The sequence below is a fragment of the Sorex araneus genome, chromosome 2, assembly GCF_027595985.1.
Source record: "Sorex araneus isolate mSorAra2 chromosome 2, mSorAra2.pri, whole genome shotgun sequence".
NCBI lineage: Eukaryota > Metazoa > Chordata > Mammalia > Eulipotyphla > Soricidae > Sorex > Sorex araneus.
In genome coordinates this window covers 89664321-89687159 of record NC_073303.1, presented here as the reverse complement: position 1 = coordinate 89687159, position 22839 = coordinate 89664321, and the positions used below count along the sequence as shown (strand labels likewise).

Genomic DNA, 22839 nt, shown 5'->3' with positions numbered 1-22839 from the left:
TGCAAGCTACCTGTGGCATATTTGATATGCCAAAACAATAACAACAAGTCTCACAATGGATACAGCAGTGCAGAGCCATCTTCAGTTTGTTGATTGCACCATATCCATTGCTAACACATACACACACACACAACACACACACAGACACTATATTCTGCAATATAAATTAATCCTACTATTCATTCTGAAATTCTCTCTTGGAATTTTAAACTAAGATCCAATAATACATTTATTTATTTATTTATTTACTTATTTATTTATTTAAACACATATGATATGTCATTCCCCAACATAGAAAAAACCTAGAAATTCAATTATGGAGACTTTGTGTTCAATGTCCACCAAGTACAGAATTTAAATACAGCCATTCTTCCATTCATGACACTCAACTTCCATTTTTACATGCTTGTTTAATGTCAAACAGTTCTATGATACATACATGTACACACATAATAGAGACAACAGATTGATTCACGCATATATTCCTATTTATAAATGTACAGCTCTTATTGTCTAGTTCTCCCTCTCAGAGAACCCAGCAAGCTACTGAGAGTATCCTGCCCGCACAGCAGAACCTGGCAAGCTCCTAATGGCGGATTAGATATGTCAAACAGTAACAATGATAGGTCTCATTCCCTTGACCCTGAAAGAGGCTCCAATGTGGCACCACTGGGAAGGAAGAGTAAAGAGAGGTTGCTAAAATCTCAGGGCTAGGACAAATGGAGACGTTACTGTTGCCTGCTCAAGCAAATCAATGAACAATGGGATGACAGTGATACAGTGATAAATGTATACTATAAATTTACTAATGCAAATATGAAAATATACATCCCGCAGCTAATTCATTATAGACATTAGGAAAGTAAATAGAATAGACATTGAATGTCTTGGGGAGAGTCTTCCCTAAGGGTTTGACTTAGAACTTAACCATAATCCTGTTATAAAAGCATCCTTATTAAAAGCCTATAGATGGAGACTGAATGTTTGCATCCCTTTCAAACCCCTGTGTTGAAAGTTACACTCTACTCCATCCCAAATGTGATGATTTGGGGGGGATGAAATCCTTGTGAGAGGATTAGATCATGAATAGGGATCCATCACAAAGGGTATTAGTGCAGCTCTAAAAGAGACCCTGGAATATCCGAGTCTGCCCGCTTGCAAGAACACTGAAAAGATGATTATCTGTGAAGCAGAAAGTGGGCTCCTCTCAGACATCAATAGATCTGCTGCTACCTTCATCTTGGATTTACAGTTTCTATATCTATAAGATTTTTTTTAATTTTAGAGAGAGACAGGAGGTAAGGTGCTGTGGTGCATCTGGCTGATCCCAAATCTATCCTTGGACTTCCCCTAGTTTCCTGAGCAATTACAGGGGTCATTCATTAGCACAGAGCCAGGAATATCCCTTTAGTACTGGTGGATGTGACACATATAAGTCATTGAAAACCAAATGGAGTGCAATGTTAGTTAATACCCTCCTTACCATTAAGCTTCTTCAACCTTTCCACTGGGATGCTACTTATTAGAGTTTATACAACATTGTTTATTTAGTTTTCACAAAACACTAAAGCAAAAGTGATATTGGAATGCAGTACAACTTTTCGCAGTTCTCAGGGGCAAAAATTCATTTGTCTTTCTACTTTTATATAATTCAGCTATCTTTCTACCATTTTCTAATAAAAAAAAGTTGCACAAAAATGCCATTAAGAAGGAAGGTTGCCTCTGTATACATCTTCTCTAGTCAAAATGAATTCTGAGGATTGATGGAGCATAGAAAAGTCTTACCTGTACTAACCAGAGTGCTGTTGTTATACAAGGTCCCTAGGTGAGGCCCAGACAGTGACAAGAATGTGTGAAGTTTGTTGAGGTAATACCGGAATCGGGGCCTTGTGAGGACTGATCTTATGATGATGTTGCCAAGGGAATGACCAATAAAGCTGTTCAGAGACAAAAATGACAAAGGTGAGTGGCAGCTGCCAGCAAATGGTTGCATTGAGAGTAGCAGGTATCAGTCACTTTCCACATACAACTAAATCCAATATAATAGCAAAAACCTTTTTTAAAAATGTGTGCCACTAAGTCACTCTCATCGGGTTTCCAAACTCTGACCATATCAAGCATGAGTGTTATGAATGGGATCTTCTGTGCCTAATGTGGTCAGAAATGTAGGAACTTTCCCAGCATTGAATGTTTAGAGTGAATGATTAGAGTAGCTTCCCCAAATAACTCTGTGTACCCTCTTAGTACACCCGGGGGTCCTTTTGAATTATAGAGCTGGGCACTGAACTGTCATTATTACTCACAGGGTAAAATCCCAACTACCTATCCTGGCTTATAAGGCCTTTTGTAATAACTTTTGGCAACCTATCCACATATTTCATCACTAATCCATCCATTATTACTGAGTTGTCTGCTTTCAACCCACCCTGCACCTGATACACTCCTACATTCTCTATTCCAGTAGTATTGCTACTGAACTACGTATGAAGCCAAGAAACTCAAATTAAACAATCACTGATAAAATCCCTAGAGTTTCTAATGATATCATAAAACATGCAAAGGGAAAAAAATGTTATTTACAGAATTGCATTACCTGATACATATTGTTTCATTTTTACTTAATCTTTGTCCTCTGAATCCTCATTTGTGAAAAATGTGATAATCTGTTTCTGAGGCCTAAATAGAATAATTTATGCTAAATGGTTTACCACTATGCCTACATAATATAAGTGCACAAAAAATGTTAGTTATGTACTTACCAAGGTCATTTGAACACATAAATTACATTATATATTATAATGGAAAGATAGCATATGATTAGACATGATTAACATCTCTTTCTGGGTAGGCAATCAAGTCAATTAACAGAAAAAATTCAGAGATAGCCCACTTAATTCCTAGAGACATAGTATTATGAAAAATGCTCATGCTTATAAAATGTTACATAACAGCATGTAGATTCTAACATGAGTAGTATAAGAAGATTTCAAACCAAGATATTTTGTGTGTGTCTCATTCTCTTCCTCTAAGTTACATATGACTATTTTCCCACACTAAAACTATAACATATACATATATATACATATATATGTATAAACTATCATAATACTCATTTCTGATCAGAGAATAATATTCTCCACTTAAAACTATAAGTTGAATCCTCTCAGTAGTGTATGAAAAGCATTTGGATTTGAAATAATATACATAAAACAGTCAAAAATATCACCTTCTTCCCCTAGTATCAAGTACCTCTATTTTCTTTTACCTAATTCGAGATATGGAAAGGTTGTACAACTGAATGTGCTGAATGATTTCATCCAGTAACCTATCTGTCATGGTGTCAAAATCTGCAAATGTGTCCATCTGAAAGAAAAGAGAGGATATAGGAGTTGGGCAGTCATCACAAGAATAAGTTGGTGCATAATCTCATTTTCTTCCACTGTGCAGCATAAATAAATCTAGTGGTGTTTCTAATATTTATACAATGATAATATTATACATTGAGATACAAACTTAGGGGTAAAGGCTCATAAGCTGAGTCTCCCAACGAAGAAATTCAAGAACGTTTAAAAACCATACAAGGAATAATAACAAACTAAGAGAAGAGAAGATGGAGAAGTGTTAATTTGCAGTTGTGACTGCAATATTACATCCCAGGTGTCTTACACAGATCGTTGCTTGTCTACCACAGAAGATAAGTGAGTACTGAGCATTAAAGTAACACCTGACTCAGATTGACATCTATGCTCATCTGACTCAGAATTTGCTCATTCCTTAGCTTATTCTTAGCAATGTCCTTAATCTGGTCTTTTAGGCCCTATTCACAATGCCACAATGAATTGATTCTTGAATGAACCCCAAAGTCCTGAATCTCAAGAAAGAATGGTAGGGAGCTAGAGCAATAGCATAGTGGGTAGGGCGTTTGCCTTGCATGCGGGCAACCTGAGTTCAATTCTCCCCTGAGCACTGCCAGGGGTAATTCATAAATATAGAGCCAGGAGTAAACCCTGAGCATGGCCAGCTGTGACCCCAAAATAAAAAAAAAATAAAGAATGGTAGTTGAATTATGCAGGAGGATACAAGGAAGGAAACAGATATTGCACATATATGTGAGTACCTGAAAGGCAGACATGATGAATGTTAATTGTTTTAAATAATTTCAAAGATCAACATTTGGAAACATCTAAGAGCCATGGGGTTGGGGGTGTGTGTCATTTAAACATTAAAAGAATGTGTAATCTCATTTGTGGAATATAAAATAACATATGAGACTGACACCCAAGAACAATAGACACAAGGGCCAGGAATATTGCCCCATAGTTGGAAGACTATCTCATGAGCTGTAGGAGAAATCAGTTAGCACAGAGAAGGGATCACTAAGACAATGATGGTTGGAAAAATCTTCTGGGAAGCAAAATGTGTGCTGAAAGTAGATAAAGGACCAAATGTGATAACCTATCAGTATCTGTATTGAAAATCATAATGCCCAAAAGTGGAGAGAGAATATAGGGGTGAAATTGTCTGCCATGGAGGCAAGGGGAGGGTTGGAAAGGGGGAGTATACTGGGGACATTGATCGTGGAGAATGTGCACTGGTAGGGGGATGGGAGATTGATCATTGTATGATTGAAACTCAAACAATAAAGTTTGCAACTGTATCTCATGGTTATTCAATTAAAAAATGATTTAAAAAAATTTGCCACATAAGTCCTGAACTTTAGTCCATAAGTAAAAAAACTAGCAACTCAGCAGTATTCATAATGGTGGGAGAGAGGCATCACTTTCGATAGAAAGGAGAGGAAGAAATATCTAAGGTCACTGTCACTTGGCACTCAATCAACCTTAAGCAAGGGAGGATGAAACATAGGGTCAAATTATTGGCATTCATATAAGAAGAAAAAGCAATATTTGTGAGCCAGCACTCCTCTTATAGGATCTGAAATTGGATTTTTTCTTCAACAATCTGAACCTAAATCTGTCTTTTTAGAGAAAGATAATATAGCCTGAACATTGGGATTAATTTTTTAAATCAGACAAAATAAAAGAAACCCATCTAAGACAGATTCTGTGCTCATTACATTCTGAGAACCTTTTAGGCCATAAACCCACCTTATTAATTTTACTAATGATCACCTTTTACCCCATTGCAAATATGCAAATCATCATACTATAGATGTGCTGACCTGTCACTTCCCAACTATACTACATGATCATAAGTCACCTGCTATTCATTCTGACTTCTTACTATTTCACCAAAGAAAAGAATGAGGCTTTTCTCTATAGGCGAGGTGGCAAACTATTCTTTTTGATGAAAGTTCCCTTCTACTGTGTTTTCAAGAACCATCGTGGTGACTGTGGGAGGTGTCTAAGACGTAGCTTAAATTATTTCATTTCCAATAATTTTGTCATCATACCTGATTTTTCTCAGACATCAAAAAGTCCAGTTTTCCTCCAGGAAGACCCAGTTCTATAAATGTCTTTACCAGTCTTAGGTCTGCACTGTTCCCTAAAAATGATAGATAACCCCAAATCAGTTCCATAATTAATTTTTATTCAAAAACTGAACCAGATATATTCCCTGTGACCTGTGTATTTATAAATATTTATTCCCAAATCTTTCTTCCTTTCTCCCTCCTTTTTTTATTTTACTTCCTTCTTTTATATTTTTTATTAAGCAGATTTAAAAAATAATAAGCTAACTTGTGTGCTACTGTCCACATCAAAATCAGACTCTCTGCACAAAAATCAGATTCTTCTAGATAGTCCAACTCTTCAAAAATAAGCCCTAGTACAAAAGAATGGGGGGGGGAGAAAGAGAGAGAGAGAGAGAGAGAGAGGGGAAGAGAGGGAGAGAGAGAAAGAGAGAGATGGAAATAAAAGTATATGGCTTACAATCATTCTATACATAGAAACAAGTTGAAGGGAATTCCACCTTCCTCATTAATTTAATTTACTAAAGCAAATTTGCAAAGCATGCCTCTTAATGAATTTTACATCATGCCACAACACAATGTGTCATCGATACTTCTCTTAAATGTCTTCTTTGATAGAAATACTATGGAATTCTTATTTTTAGGCATAGATTTCATGAAAATTTGGGTTCCAATTATATCAGAATAAATTTAAACCTAACCTTCCTAGGCATCCCTTAGAGCTGAAGATTAGAAACTATTAATCTGGATATATAAGTCACATAGTTTAATGTAGTGTAAAAACTATAAGCAACATAGTTTATAATAAATTTGCATTATTCTTTGTGAAATTATGAAACTATTTAAATAGAGTGAAGCTACCACATGGCATTTGGTAAAAGTGAATATAGTTAAGAGAAAAAAATCCCTAAACTTTTAGAATGACCCAATATACCTAAACAGTACCCCTATTGGTGGCCTTTAATAACATATGTTCATATATTCAGGGTCAGAGCTACAAAATAGTCATTTTTTTAGGACATGTTTCTACTTTGTTAACAAATTTTATTTATTCACTATGTCATATTTGAAAATAAAATTGGCTTCTGCATTGCTTTTATTTTTTAAAGCTACCTATATTCCAGCGCCTAGCCTAAAATGGGTTTTCTGCTTAGCATAAAGTTCTAAATACCCACCTTCCACTCCTTAAATTGAGAGAAAGTGAAATTTATAGAACTTAAAGCATTATCAGGAAAAACAACTTGGTAAGATAGTACAGAGAACATTCAAAATAATCTAAATCTGAAGGCTTTATCACAACATGAAAATTATGTGAATTTTAATAAATTTTCTCCAGTTCTTCAGTTATCTATTAATACAAATATACCCTTAAAATTGAATTTGAACAAAGATATCCATAAAACTCTGCATATCTTACACATTTTTACCTTAAACTAGAGATGCTACCTTCAGTAGGAACATTAGCTGTTAATTGTCTTTTTTTTTCCCCCTGATGTTTTTATGGTCTGGTGAAAATATTCAAGCTCACAGCTTGGTTTTATGATCAAGTACAAACACTAGTGAAGACATCTGTACTTCTTTTTTCTCACATGTGTGATGGTAATTAAAATTTTGGAATGGCTAGATGTCTTATTATAACAAATAGTAAAAAGATTGATTCATTTTAATTTCATATCAGGTACGAAGTATACATGCTGGTCTTTCACAACATGAGCCTAATTTGTTCATAGGTCTTGTGTTACCACAAATTTATCATCAGAGTGAGAGAGTTATTCTTGATCTTGATATATTTTTATTAGAAACTTCAATTAAAAACAAGCATGTCTATATATGCTTAGTTTTTTTTTTTTAGAAGAGTGACAGAGAGGGGCTGGAGCGATAGCTCAGTGGTTAGGGCATTTGCCTTGCACTCGGCCGACCCGGGTTCAATCCCCGGCATCCCATATGGTCCCTCAAGCACCGCCAGGAGTAATTCCTGAGTGCAAAGCCAGGAGTAACCCCTGAGCATCGCTGGGTGTAACCCAAAAAGAAAAAAAAAATGAGTGACAGAGAGTCAGTCTTAGTTGACAGTCTACTGACAAAGGAACTGCCAAATTTAAATGCAATCATTTTATTTTTATGACAACTTCATTTAGCATTATTCTTTGTGTGTAACAAATGCCTCCAATACTTGATTTTTGATAGTGAAATGTGTTTTCTTTTCCTAAGCAAGTATTTTCAAATATTGTTGTTTCACTTTCTATGGAGACTGGGTCATTCTTCTGTCTGACTCAATTATATACACATGTACAATACCATTTAAGCAATCTTTATGCCAATTTACTGTTCTCATCTCTATGTCTCCCTGTTATACTATGAGCATTATAATAGAATAACTCTAGAAAAAACATATCTTTATGTAATTGTCAAACTGATTATTTTTATTGAAATAATGAACTTTTATTGAAATTGTATGTTGTGGTACTTGTGTAGAGTGAAATGGGATATTGATGTCAAGTGAACAGATAAAATTTAATAACAAGCACTGAAATCAATGTAGAAAAAGGAAATATCACTAGCTAAAAAGTCTGACATGGGTGAAGGCACAGTGAAACAACTTATTGTAAATGGATTCATAAATATTAGCAGAGGTTAAAAGTGTAGAATTTAAGGACAGAACATTTTAATAACTCACCATCCAGCCCATGGACACAGACAACCAGATGAATCCCATCTTCCAAATTTTCCTCCTCTTCCTCTGGTGGGAAATATGGTACATCAGAAGCCAGTACAGATAAGTCACTGTACAAAAATCCATCAATCTTCAGTTCTTTTTTAAATTTTTCTTTGGCCTGATAAAAACTGGAGAATAAACTAATTAATGGTAAACCAAGCTGCATATTCCATGTTGAATGGGAGATGAGCTGCTGAGATCGGATGTAGGAGTTGTGAGTATCTACACTAAAGTATCTGCTGAGAGCCTCAGGTTAAAAATGAGATCTCGGGGCTGGAGCAATAGCACAGCGGGTAGGGCGTTTGCCTTGCATGCGGCCGACCCGGGTTTGATTCCCAGCATCCCGTATGGTCCCCTGAGCACCGCCAGGAGTAATTCCTGAGTGCAGAGCCAGGAGTAGCCCCTGTGCATTGCCGGGTGTGACCGAAAAAGCAACAAAAGTAAAAAAATTTAAAAAATTAAAAAAATGAGATCTCAACAGGGTTGAGATCAGAACAAAGAGAAGCTTTGTTCTGAATAAAGATTCAAGATATCACTTGAGAAAACAAAAGACTAATGGTTTCATATGTACATATTTTCTATACGGCGCCTGCACTAAATAACACTTCAAATTCTATCCTACTAGCAGGATACATCCTGCTAGAAGGATACATCCTGCTAGAAGGATACATACACTCTTGAAAAGGTTTTCCCCAGAGAAAAAAATTCTGAACCTAGTTTATAAGGTCACATAGCTCACCTACACCTACTTCTCCAGTCTCCAAAAAGACACATTTCTCAAAGTTTCCTGCATGGCTTATGTTGCTTAACTTGTTAAAGCACTTGTGTTTATACGGGTTAGTTTGAATAAAATGTCATTGCCAAATAATTATTATGCCATTTGCCTGCTTATCTGCAGTGGTGAACCAATGAAGAAAATAAGTTCTATGTTCTCATCGCCAAAGTCAAAATATTATTTTTGGCAATTACTAACTCAAAGTCAACTTCTTAACCTCTCTGTCCTGAATTTACTCATCTGTAAAAGAAAAATAACACTACTGGGACTGGAGTGCTATAACATGCTTGCCTTGCATGTGACCAACCAGAATTCAATGCTGGGCATGCTAGATGGTTTCCTGAGCCCCATTACGAGTGATCCCTGAGAGTCAGGACATAAGCCGTGAGTACACTCGATGTGGCCCCCAAGCCCCATTTTATTGGTTCGTAACTTTTTTTGGTACTAAGTCATGTATTTGTGCAAAATTTATGAGACTAACATTTGAAAAACTACAAGTAAATTATCTTTTGTATGACAACATCATTATCATTGTCATCATGAGCATCTCTTTTATAATTTTTCCTCAGCCTAGGTATTATCACTAAAATATATCTGCTGTTCACCATCTCTATTCATGGTCACTTTCAATGGAGACTGGGTCACCCTTCTGTCTGACTCAATTATATACACATGTACAATCCCATTTAAGGAATCTTTATGCCAGTTTACTATCCTCATCTCTATGTCTCCCTGTTAGACTGTGAACATAATAATAGGATAAATGTAGAAAAAACCATATCTTTATATATTTGTTATACTGATGCTGGCAAGCTACCCGTGGCGTATTCGATATACCAAAAACAGTAAGAACAAGTCTCACAATAGAGATATTACTGGTGCCCGCTTGAGCAAGGGGAAGACAGTGCTACAGTGCTTTATTATAGAATATGGGAGTCAAATTTTTTAATGTCTGAAAAATTTCTGTTGAAGCATTATCAATATGTACTTCAACAGTTTTAAAAAAGTAAGAGTGATTGTTTTGAAAAATATAAATCAATACCGTGTTTTCTCAAATATTTAATTTATAGGCTATGCATAAATATGCCTATTAATTCAACACAGGGATGAAGGGCTGTATCCTGCCACTATAAGAGCAAAATTAAGTTATTAAACTTGATTTTAATATTAGACTTGATTAGAATGTGGCAATATAGTCACAAAAATATCTTAAGGGAACTTAAGGAATGGTTCTCTAAAAATGTGAGGGCTACAATATCATTCCTAAGTGACACAAAGATGAAATTGAAAGGTAAACTTAAATCATGATATATCTATATAATAAAACACTATTTAAATATTACAATAATAATGAAAAATAAACTTATACAATAGAAATTGTTCCTAGTATAGAAATTAAGACATTTTGTACAAAACAACACTATTTTTGCTAAAAATTTTAGGATACACATAAAAAGGTATTAAGAAGTTATTTGGAATATTATTTGCCCATATTTAAATGTAGGCTTATTTACTGATCTCATTTTTATGATATGAATACATTACATTATTTAAATTAGAAAATGACTAATATCTCACTTTTGAAATAGTCTACATGAGAGAAATATGTGGAGGAATGTAAAGATTGTGCTGGGTCAGGCAAGCCATCAATCAGTAAGCTCACCTAAACATCCGTTCACTGACTTCTTCCTCCAGCGAGCTAGAATGGGTAGAAACTACTCCAAAGGAACCCAAAGGTTGATGAGTGATGGGAAATGGGGTCTGTTTGGAAGAGAACCCAGCCCTGGCAGGAGTCTCCTTGGGTACAGATGAGAAAGGGAGACACGTGGCAGTGCAATACACAGATAAATTGATGACCTCCACGGTCTTCAGGCTGTCCAGAGTGAAGGTCTCTGAAGAGTTCTGCTGTGACACTGTGATGGAATTGCATGCCCTTGGCTCTTGGTTTTCCAAAACTTGGGAGGGGAGGGAAGGAGTCACAGTGGGGCACACAGTGCCTGCTTTAAGTCCAAGTTCCATGAAGGTGTCAGCTCTTCTGCTATAAGTGGTAGTAGCATCAACAGTGCCAGCTGAGCCATTTTTCACAACGGACTCAGCAGCTGACATACAGTTCAATTCAGGCACCTGGTGGTGGTTGGTTGCCTCATTTCCTATGATGGTGCTTTGGGACTGAGAACTATTCCCCGAATTCAAGTCTTTGGCCATGTCCTTTGGAATTTCCGTAAGTTCTCTAGTAACAGATCTGTTCATAGGGCTTCCAATTGCTATATTATGTGGTATTTCAAAATTGTGACCTTTGGCTTCAACACCTGGAGAATTTTCAGTCCTGTCATCGAGACAACAGGATGCTTGGAGGTCAAACTGGCTTTCTTTACTTTGGGGTATGTCTATATAACCGGGGTCTTGCTGATTGTCAGCATCTAAAATCACCTCTACAAAGGAATCTTCTGCCCCATTATCCTGGATTCTGGAGACTTTACAAAGTTGTGGGCAGTGTTCTGGGGAATCTTTGCTCTTGATATGTTCAACTGAAGCTTCAGTAACAATTTCATCTTGAAGTACCGCTTCTGTATCTTCAGAAGACTCCTCTGGGCTACTGATTTGGGGTGCAGATAAAGACTTGGTCAGTTTGGTGAGTGCCAACTCCTTCTCCTCCTCCTCAAAAGGCAAAGAGCTAATAGAGGTAAGTGATGCTTGAATGCCACTTGGCAAACTCGTGTTGCTCTCGGTGTGTCCACCCTCTAAGGAGTTTCTGTGCAGAGCATGTCGTCGAACCAGCTGGTGTAAGACTTCCCGATCATTAGGTGGCTCAAGGGCCCTGCTTCGAGCCTCAGACCAGGCAACTGAGCTTGGTTCACTCTCAATGCCTGAATCAGAGATGAGGGAAGAAGATCTCTTGATGACCCCAGAGAGCAGTGACATATCTTCCTGTTCTTTGTGAGGGTCCTTTGGGGAAGCCCTCGTGTCCAAAGGATCCCTTAGGGTAGAATTTACGGTGACGCAAGGTTCAGACGGCATGAGCTTCAGACTCAGTAGCACAAGTTTACCCTCCTGGTCAGCTCCTTTCCCTGTAACACGTAACTCATGCGGCATAGATTTTTCTGATGAGATGGCATTTTGATGACCTCTACCTACTTCCTCTTGGCTTATCACGGTTCCATCTGAGTCAGAGTTTGCTGCAGAGCACCCACTCTCATACTGAGTGCTAATGACCACTGTCGGCTCATTTCTGCAGGGGTTCTTATTGCTCGGTTTCACATCAATGTAAGTCAGTGTTGAGGCCTGGGCATCCTCTGGGCCTGGACTCCTTCTGGGCCAGTCCACTTCTGCAACAGAATGTGCTCCAACCTCAAACCTTTGGTCAGATTGTGACTCATCTTTAGGAAAATCTGTTTTGTTCTGGAATTCGCCAATTGTCAGATATACCTGAGATTCTGAGAGTTCGCCAGTATGATTTGGAGTGGTTGCAGTCTCATCTGGCTCTGAACACCTAATGAGCTCTCCAGAGTCCATTTGGGGTTGTTTTATGTTGGACAAAACAAGGTCTTCCCTGATAGATGGTTTTTTGTTTATAATATGGCCCTCTTCTTGAACTTTGAGATTCGTTATGGTGGTACCTGCCTCTGAAACAGCAAAATTAGGGTAAAAAGTTAAATTGTGCCCTAAAATAAAAAAGAAAATATAACATAATTTATAAATTTGTGTTCAAAATGTATTCATATGACTAATTTTATGTTAAAAACTTTGGTTAGCCTTTGTTTCTGGTTTCCAGTAGGTAATCTTTAAATTCTTGGAATTTCCCAAGTGAGATTAATGTGGTTTTGTTTGTTTGTGTGTGTGTGTGTGTGCGTGTGTGTGTGTTGTTTTGCTATTGGTTTTACTCAGGTTGACCATAATAGCTTGTACCAGATGTCTAAGGATGGTGACTTGCCATTACATTAAAACTAAAGATAAAATGTAGGTAGGGTGGAACTCTGAGCCCCAGGATACACAGCAAAATCTATGAGGAGGGGAGTAGAGAATTGGCTTTAGTATTGTGATCAGTGACTCAATCATAATTACTTTATAAATCTTCAATTAAAATCTCTGGTCACTGAGTCTCCAAGTCACCTTTAGTGCTGGGCAAACACACTGATTCATCAAGAGAGGCACTTCTGAAAGCATGGAAGCTCCAATGCATGGCATCCTTTAATATAATTCTTTTTTTCAGGGTTATTATTTATATGCTTAAATAGTGAATATATAATCATAAGCATAGCACCGCCCTGCATTTTGTGAATTATTCTAGCAAGTATTTAACCTGAGATGATGTGGATATCCCTTATTTGATAATCAGCTGGTCAGAATTGTAGGTGAACTGGAAACACCCAAGTCAGTGACTGTTATCTGAAGTGATGAAAGTCTTATCAGGGACAGTGACTTTAATTTCTGAAGTTTGGCCTAATACCAAGTAATTAATGTCAGACTTTCACTGAAGAAACATAAAGCTGCCAGATATAATTATTTTAAATTTATCTTTTACTAATCCAAATATCCTTACGTTTGCCCTGCACGCGGCCAACTCGAGTTCGATTCTTCTGTTCCTCTCGGACAGACTGGCAAGCTACCCATGGCATATTCGATATGCCAAATATAGTAACAAGTCCCACAATGGAGACGTTACTGGTGCCCACTTGAGCAAATCGATGAACCATAGGACGACTGTGCTAACAGTGCTAAATATCAAAAACAATTACCTATCTTACATGTACTGATTATAAAATCAAATGTGCTTCAGAATCAGGGAAACAATTTTTCTACCCTGATACTCTGACAGTTGTAAAATCATTGAAAGTTATGAAATGAAGCATTATTTTTACTTTTTAAATTTCTTTTCTTCAATCTCATCAACTCATAGTAGCCAGTGAGCCTCAGGGACATAGCTCATAACAGAGTAAAATGTTGCAAACAGGGAGAAATATTTCCCTTGTTAGGGAAAGGGAAAATGGAGTTAAACTATAGTAATGAATTAGTTCCTGATGTTAAGGAATTTTTAAAATCTTGGGAAACATTGCCACACACAGGCATCTCTAGGTTGCCTAGAAAAATAATAATGACTATATCCAGAATTGAGCTTCGTCAGGAGGAGAGTTAATGAATCAAATCAGGGAAGCTGCAAGAATAAAGCCCCAGGAGTTGACTTCACATTCTAGGTTCCACGATGGGGTTCAGATAAAAGAGGTCATTTAAAATACTTAATGCTCGAAAGAAAACGGCACATATTAATTGGGTGAGTAGGTTGCATAGTCACTAAAGAATCTTCTAATGTGTTTAGGACAGAAAAAATTAGAAGACAATCTAAAAAAATTTTTAACAGTCTAATATTGGGCACTTATTTTACATTTCCCTAATTCTTAAAATTTCATGTATCTAAATTAAATAACTCTAATCAATATAAACATGACTTTGTGCATGTGTGTGTGTGTGTGTGTGTGTATGTGTGGACACAGAGTCTCAATGCAATATTTTAGGTTTTATTGGCCAACTGGGTTGGTGCCATTTCTGTAGTTGGTACACATCTTAACTGTCATTCACTCTATTGACACTAGATGTCAGGGGACAACTGCGAATAAGCTAATAGTGTTTTTGCAAGGTGGCAGTGTCCTTGGAAATCATTAGGATTTGAAATAACATGAAAATCTCAGATTGCAGGAACTCTTGAATTTAAATAGACACTCATTTAAACCATAAGGGACATCAATCACAAAGAGATTGTAGGCAGACTATGGGATTGGGAGATGAAGTGAACTGTTTTTAAACATTGATTTGTATAAACTATATTGTGTATCACTGTATCACTGTCATCCCATTGCTCATCGATTTGCTCGAATGGGCACCAGTAATGTCTCCACTGTGAGACTTGTTGTTACTGATTTTGGCATATCTAATACACCATGGTTAGCTTGACCAGGCTCTACCATGGGGATGGGATACTCTGGGTAGCTTGCTGGGCTCTTCGAGAGGGACAGAGGAATTGAACCCAGGTCGGCTGTGTGCAAGGCAAATGCCTGACCACCTGTGCTATTGCTCCAGTCCAGAGAGAAAGTAAAAATGGAAATTTTCTGCCATAGAGGCAGGGGGTGGGGTGGTCTGGGAGTGGAGGGAGAGATACTGGGAACATTGGTACAAAATGTACACTGGTGGAGGGGTGGGTGTTTTATCATTTCATGACTGAAACTTGCCAGGTTCTCCAAGAGGAATAGAGGAATTGAACCCCAATCAGCAGTGTGCAAAGCAAATGCCCTACCCTCTGTGCTATCACTCCAGCCCTAACTATTTTGTGATCTTTAGTAAATTTACATTGGTCATTCCTCAAGTTCTAGCTGTAAAATCAAGTTTGTAAGATTTTTTTATTAGAGGAATAAAGCACTTAAAGATCAGTATAGGTCCTAAATTTTTGTTTTAAGCTATCATTCTAATAGCATGATAAGGGTTTTGAAAGGGCAAGAGAATTGACATTTTCTGAATGCCCAGTCAGAACCAGGTTCTTTCCAACTGATGTTTTGCTTCATTAACAAACTGTGCAGCACAAGCAAAACGCTGCAATCTGGGAATTACCCACAAACAAACATGCATGGATATGCTTCTTTTCTTCCCGAAATGAACCACTCATTCAAAAATCTATTTGTGTGATATACTTTTTTAAGCATTTTTCTGCATAATGGTAAAAAGTAGAAACTCCACAGAATTCTGAAATGAATGCCATTAAAGTTCAACTAGAAAATACCTTATATTTGAATTGCATATTTGATAAAAGAAAAAAATCACCATCACACTTGTATTCTGGTGACAGAGAGAATTTGATTTACATTTTTTAAAGTGAAAAAAATTGAGGCACTAAATACAGTTCTACCCATGGAGTCAGGACATTTATAAAATTGTACTCTTGGGGGCCGGAGCGACAGCACAGCGGGTAGGGCATTTGCCTTGCACGCGGCCGACCCGGGTTCGATCCCCAGCATCCCATATGGTCCCCCAAGCATCGCCAGGAGTAATTCCTGAGCGCAAAGCCAGGAGTAACCCCTGAGCATCGCTGGGTGTGACCCAAAAAGCAAAAAAAAAAAAATTGTACTCTTGTTATATTGATTTGTCAATGTCATGGAAATTATGTAACATTGATACATTTATTAACCTTAGTTCTTGCTTCTTTTCTATGATCTCACCAAATACTTCATTAATCTTATTCGGATGCCATTGTCATACATTCTGGACACCTGATGACCACTGATGAGCCTTATTCTTGAGTCTTTCTATAACAAAACAGACAAACCTGTAGCAGGGCAATCCACATATCTGTCCTCAAAGATAACTGGCAGTGTGTTCCAGTCACCATCAATTTCCAGGCACTCTGCTGGCAGTGGGGGCATGGTGGTGAGGTACTCTGAGTTTCTAACATCCAGAGACAGTTGACTGTGGGACTGGATCCTATGGAATACAAGGACCGGGTAAGAATCCAAAGATAAATATACGTATCTACATACATCAAATTCTGACAATTGCCATCCTCCTTTCAATTCTGCCCCATTTTCTACTTATCCCCAGGTGCCTAGAATGATTTGTATTGGAACTGGTCTGAATGCTGGAGTTAGAGAATATACATTGTTTGATTGGATGAAAACATTGAGAGATTCATGACATATGTTTGTAAATTGTTTGTTACTTGTGGCACACATTGGTGCTGAGATCTTAATTCTGGTGGGGCCCTGGAACCATATGAGGTGCCAGGAATTGAGAACTGGAAGATCATGTGCAAGATAAGCACCTTTCCCAATGTCAGATCGCTCCAGCACCATCACATACAATTTTAATGCAATTTGAGCTGAACTTCTAAATGGATGGAAATCTGATATTAGTACTTTTGAGGAATGATATATTACTAATGGTATATAGCTAAATGTGCATATATTTTATTTCAATGTCTTTAATTTGATGTAGTATTAAGGGTTCAAAGTTTATTTTGTTACATTTCCACTAAGAACCACATAAAATAGCTTCTTTATGATATATTACATGAGCACCAGTTTCCTTCATTAGGGGTAAAAACGTCTTCCTAACTTGGAACCATACTTTACTTTTTTTTTATTTTTTGTTTCATGATGGATAAACAAAAAAACTGGTCTCTTTTCAGGAGCTCATTCATTGCTTTTAATAATGAGAAAATCTAATTCCAACTAGGAAACAGAAATGTTTATTCCGTAATTCTCAGCCTATGCAAAAGGGATTTTTAATGCATGAAAATATCAATATTCATTAATTTTCTCCATGCCAACTGTCATCCTTTCATAAGGAAAGAAGAGGGACTTACTGGTCAGTGATTTGGGGAAAGAATTACATACTTAATGGTCAGTTTTTCTCTCTGATCATTGCTTAGTTTTTAGAAATCTGACTTCTGGAAGCTTCCACTTTAACTCCCTAACTATTAGCTCATCTACTTCTATAGGACAACTGTGTAACTGTAGAATTCAAAATAATAATGTCTCTAAATCTAGCATACTCAGTATCAAATATAAGTAAGTATATGTATAACAATTTTTGCATGTTTCATATTTCTACATATCTAGAAGTAATGAATGAACATTGGTAGAGGTTCTCAGACACAATGGTGATGGTATGTTATTGTGAGATAACAATGTATATCATGAGCATAAAGACTAACACTTCTGGATGAGAGAGGCAGTAGGGAGATTAGGACATTTGCCGTGCATGTGACCTACGCCAATTCTGTTTCTGGCAGCATATATGGTCCCCTGAGCACAGCCATAAGTGATCCCTAGCATTGAGCCAAATGTAAACCCTGAGAACAGCTAACTATGGCTCTCCCTGCTTCTTTACAAATTAAAAGAGTTTAATCATGCTACCTAGTCTTATTTATAGAATTTTGATTTAAATTATTAAAGAAGTAATTATTACATTATTGCTATATTATTATTGGGCTGGAGCAATAGCATAACAGTAGGGTGTTTGCCTTACACGTGACAGACCTGGGTTCAATTCCTCCGCCCGTCTTGGAGACCCTGGCAAGCTACCGAGAGTATCTCATCCACACTGCAGAGCTGGCAAGCTACCCATGGTGTATTATGCCAAAAACAGTAACAACAAGTCTCACAATGGAGACATTACTGATGCCTGCTTGAGCAAACCGATTAGCAATGGGATGACAGTGACATATTTCTACTAACAGGGTATTTTATATTCTGATTTATGAGTTATAGTTTAATAACACGTTTAGAGTTTGATAACGATAAAGAGAAAGGATGAAGAATTTATTCTCAGGGCTGGAAAGATCATATGATGGTAGGGTACTAGCCTTGCATGCACTGACCTGGGTTTGATCCCTGGCATCCCATTTGGTTCTCTAAGCTCTGCTAGAATTGATCTCTAAGCACAGAGCCAGGAGTAAACCCTGAACACAGCCTGGAGTGGCGTTAACCTGCCACACCCGAAGAAGAATTTATTCTCTTCCTCAAAGCCCTAAGATGGCTGCAATTCGCAGAACCTTACCTTAAGTATTTAAATGGATGTTTGTTGAAATTAATTCCACACTTATTTTTTTTTTTAATTTTTGGTTTTCAGCTGTACTCAGGAATAACATCTGGTGGAGTTTGGGGGACCAAATATGGTACCACTGTATGCAGCGCAAGAACCTTACCACTAAACTATCTCTCCAGCCTCAAATTCTACACTTCTTATGTGTTATCTGATCTTAAAACTTATGGTTCAGTTTATAACTGATTTTAAATGTATGTCTAAGCCTGAGGATGAGGTTTAATGTCTGCTTGTTATGCTTTTGAGACATGGACTTTGATGCTCAGCAAGGCTAATACGTCTGCAGTTAATACCATGCAGTTCAGACTCTGGTCTGATGCCACATGTTAATCTGTTGATTCTAAAACTATACAAATCTACTGCACATTGCTGGCACCGCAAGTCCATCTCTTAATCCTTGTCTCCTCTCTCTCTCTCTCTCTCTCTCTCTCTCTCTCTTTCTCTCTCACACATATACACACATGCACACAAACACATACACATTGTTGCAGCAGCAATATCTTGATTGAATTCCAAGATACTTAAGGACAATGTAGACAAATCATACTTCAAGCATTTGATTTCAGACTCAAGGAGTTTATAATGAATAAAGCATGTGATAAACAAAGTCGTTAATATATACAGGATAAAAGGAGCTAAAGTTTCATATCTAAATTATTTTATGCAGGCTGGTTTTACTCCTTGCTTAAATGTAGCTCCATGAGCTTAAGGGGCTTTTGGGTCAGAAAAAAATTACTTAAATCAGTGCTTCATATGATTTAAATTTTCTAAAAAATGTATTTTACATATACATACATAATGAGGTACCACTTTGTACCCGTTCAGATGCCTATTTCCAAGATAAAGAAAAGCAAGAAAAACCAAGGGAGGATGTAGAAAATTTGGAACCCTTGAACACCATTACTGTAAATGCAAAATTGTGCATTACTAAAGGAAACATCCTGAGTATTCCTCAAATTAATTAATCATAGGAATATTATATGATTCAGAAATCTCACTTCTGGATATTTATACTCAAAGTAGGCAAAATATGGAAACAAGTATAATGTCCATGGGTAGCTAAGTGGATAAGAAAATTTTGCTGCAATGGGAAATAATTAGTCTTAAAATTAAGAAAATTCTGTAATACATAACAGTGAAGAAATTTCAAGTAAAGTATCCTATGTGAAATAAAGGTAGTCATAAGAGGACAAATATTGAACAATTTCGCTTAAATTAAATATCTAAAATAGTACTAGAAACTAAAATTTCTAGTACTGAAAGTAGGAGTTGTGTTTCCCAGGAGGGAGGAGGGAAATGGGAACTGCTTACCAAAGTGCATAAAATTTTATTGATGCAAGAGGAGTAATTTTAAGAGAACTAACGTATAGTACAATTAGGCCCTAGTTATTGCCAATTTATTTTAATGTCAAATTTACCCTGACTGCAGGATTACATCCCAACAGCATATAGATATTACCCTATCCTACCTATCCTATCCTATCCTATCCTATCCTATCCTATCCTATCCTATCCTATCCTATCCTATCCTATCCTATCCTATCCTATCCTATCCTATCCTATCCTATCCTGTTTTATCCTGTCCTATCCTGTCCTATCCTATCCTATCCTATCCTATCCTATCCTATCCTATCCTATCCTATCCTATCCTATCCTATCCTATTCTATCCTATCCTATCCTATCCTACCCTATCCAATCCTATCCAATCCTATCCTACCTGTCATGTCATGTCATGTCATGTCCTGTCTATTCTATTCTGTCCTGTCCTGTCCTGTCCTGTCCTATCCTATCCTGTCTTATCCTACCCTACACTACCTTATCTTATTCTACCCTATCCTAGCCTACCTCATTCTATCCTTTTTCTAAAAGTGAGGTTCTGGAGCCACTACTGCTCCCACAGTCAACTAAATGACTGTGACTCACTGTTTAAGAAACACAATCTTGCTTGACCTTGAACAAGATGAGCCTTTACAGTTGACTACTACCTAAGACAATTTGCCTTTCCAAATGTCCATCCTAATTTCAGAGGGTTCTACTTCATATGTGAGCAGAATGTTATCACTGTAAACTTTTATCTTCTTTCGCCAGCCTTGATTTCCAAGTTATCATGTGTATTGCTGGTACTGCATAGTAACTGCCCATCATCTCAGTTGAAGATTCATTTGTGTGCACAGCACCTTGTTCCTTTTTAAATAGTAACTTTCTCAGCCAAAAATGAAACTCTCCTCTCTAGCTCAATAGTTCTTATTTTTAATGACTTAATTAAAGCTTACTTCCTCCCGAATCATATTATTTCTATTTTACTCTGGCCTTTATAGAATAGGTTACTGTCTACTTTAAGGTGAACAGTAGCCCATCTGCATAATCTCTATAATTAATGTGTGATAAAAATTATAATTCCCTAAATATGTACATGACTCAACCTCTCCCTTACTCTATATCTTTGTTAAAATGTATACTTGGGAATCCATTCTCTAGTAACTCAATAAAATACTCTTTTCATTTTACACTGATATATAATGTATTTTATATCTTATATATTAGTATATATTATATATTAGGATAATATTTATATGACTTCTAGTATTAAAAATATAAGGTCCATGGTTATTGAAGTTGCCTATTTTGTTCACTGCTGAATTTGCAACCCTCCAAGTGGTGTCTGGCTCATTGTTCACCCTAAACAGATACTAGATAAAAGAGGGGATCTCCTTATTACATTCATGTAGTAGTCCAGGAGACTAGTCAGTGGCTAGTTTAATGCATAAGCATTATGTTACAAAATTAATGTTTAAACTATGTATAGGAGATTTGAAATCTGTGATCTTTTAATGGCTTATTTGCCAGTTAAAACCAAAATCATTAATCATATCACAATACAAAGTAAAAATTATGTATATTAACCCGTAGAATTCCAAATATATTGAGCCCATTACTTCCTCTCTTGCTGCTCACTTAATTCTAATCAAACTTGATTTATTGCTATTCTTTAAACATTTTACACTCCCACAAGAACCTTTATAAACATAAGAACCTTTTCCATTTCTTCCATATCATGATATAGTCAAAGCTGTAGTGAGTCTTTCCCAAGCATCACATCTTTACATGACTTTCTCTTATCACTGAGAACAAAAATCTTCTTAGTTTATGGCCAGATTTGTGTTGATGCCAGTTAAGATGACTGACAAGATCTAACTGTGTATATCTCTTCCCAACTACTTGTTTAAGGATACCTCATTAGGATCTTGAAAGTTACCATTGTAGAAACACTCACACTATGAAAATCAGTCAGTGTAATAGATCGGCATTCTTGTTTGATTGTTTTTGTTGCTTTAAGAAATAATTGAACATTGATGATGATATTTTCCAGGATCTTGATAACTTTCCTTGTCCTTTCTTCAATTTGTTTTTTATTTACTTTCATTACCTAAAATTAAATCATTTACCTATTTATCCCATATAGAGACCCATGAGGATGCATCTTTTTGGAGATATAAAGGGTGATTGGGTCTATACCTATAAGTTCTCAGGGATGATTCCTAGTTCGGTGCTCAGAAAATCACTCTGGAAGGTATTTAGAGCAATATATGCAGCATCAGGATTGAACTGGGATCAGCTATATGCAAGGTGCTTACCTTAACCCCTGTACTATCTCTCTAGCCTGAGGGACAGTATTTTAGCTTTATTCTTCATTGTCCATTCAGAGCTGATATTTATGACACTTGTTGAACTATCAGCCAACATCTAACATTTTCTGAACATAATGTGTGGCTTATATTATGATTTCTGTGTATAAATATTCCTATTATTCTATCTATTTAATTCCTTAAAGACATGACAAAGCTAAAATTTATGCATGATATGCTTTCAACAACAGTACTGTACAACACAGTGACTGAGGAGGGAACAAATCAGCTACCACTCAGGGCAGTAGAGGTGAGAGGGAAACTGGGCACATTGGTTGGTGGAAGTCATCATGGGTAAAGGAACAGTGTTGGAACATCATACATACTGGATAACTTTACAATTGCTGGTGACGGAATTAATATTAAAAAAGAAGAAAACAATAGCATTGTAACTTTCTCAGGGAATCAATGCATCAGTGAAAGATTAGGATTGTGAATACAAGTTAGCTAAAAACCGTAGAATCTTTACTTTCCAGGTTGCTCATGCTTTGCCAAAATTGTTCAAGAGTATGTAAGTGTCTGCCATCTCATGCATTCATATTTCCTGAGAACATAGTATGTGAATATTTAAAGTATGACTTGTTGTGGTTCAAAATGCTACTTTCTCAAGTCATATGTTTTGCTCTATGGCAATTATGTCTATATAGG

At 36.7% G+C, this 22839-nt stretch overlaps 1 protein-coding gene across 2 annotated transcripts in view; it reads right to left on the bottom strand.

Annotated features, from left to right (window-relative positions):
* The window catches only part of FAM135B (family with sequence similarity 135 member B), a 354762-nt gene that overhangs the window by 13539 nt on the left and 318384 nt on the right, over window positions 1-22839 (bottom strand). For both annotated transcript variants that reach the window (XM_055126148.1, XM_055126147.1), the window contains exons 13-18: window positions 16229-16383; window positions 10583-12542; window positions 8106-8272; window positions 5414-5505; window positions 3266-3363; window positions 1786-1937 (exon numbers count right to left, since the gene is read on the bottom strand). In XM_055126148.1, the coding sequence (XP_054982123.1) occupies window positions 1786-1937; window positions 3266-3363; window positions 5414-5505; window positions 8106-8272; window positions 10583-12542; window positions 16229-16383 (2624 nt within the window). The remainder of the gene's footprint in view (window positions 1-1785; window positions 1938-3265; window positions 3364-5413; window positions 5506-8105; window positions 8273-10582; window positions 12543-16228; window positions 16384-22839) is intronic.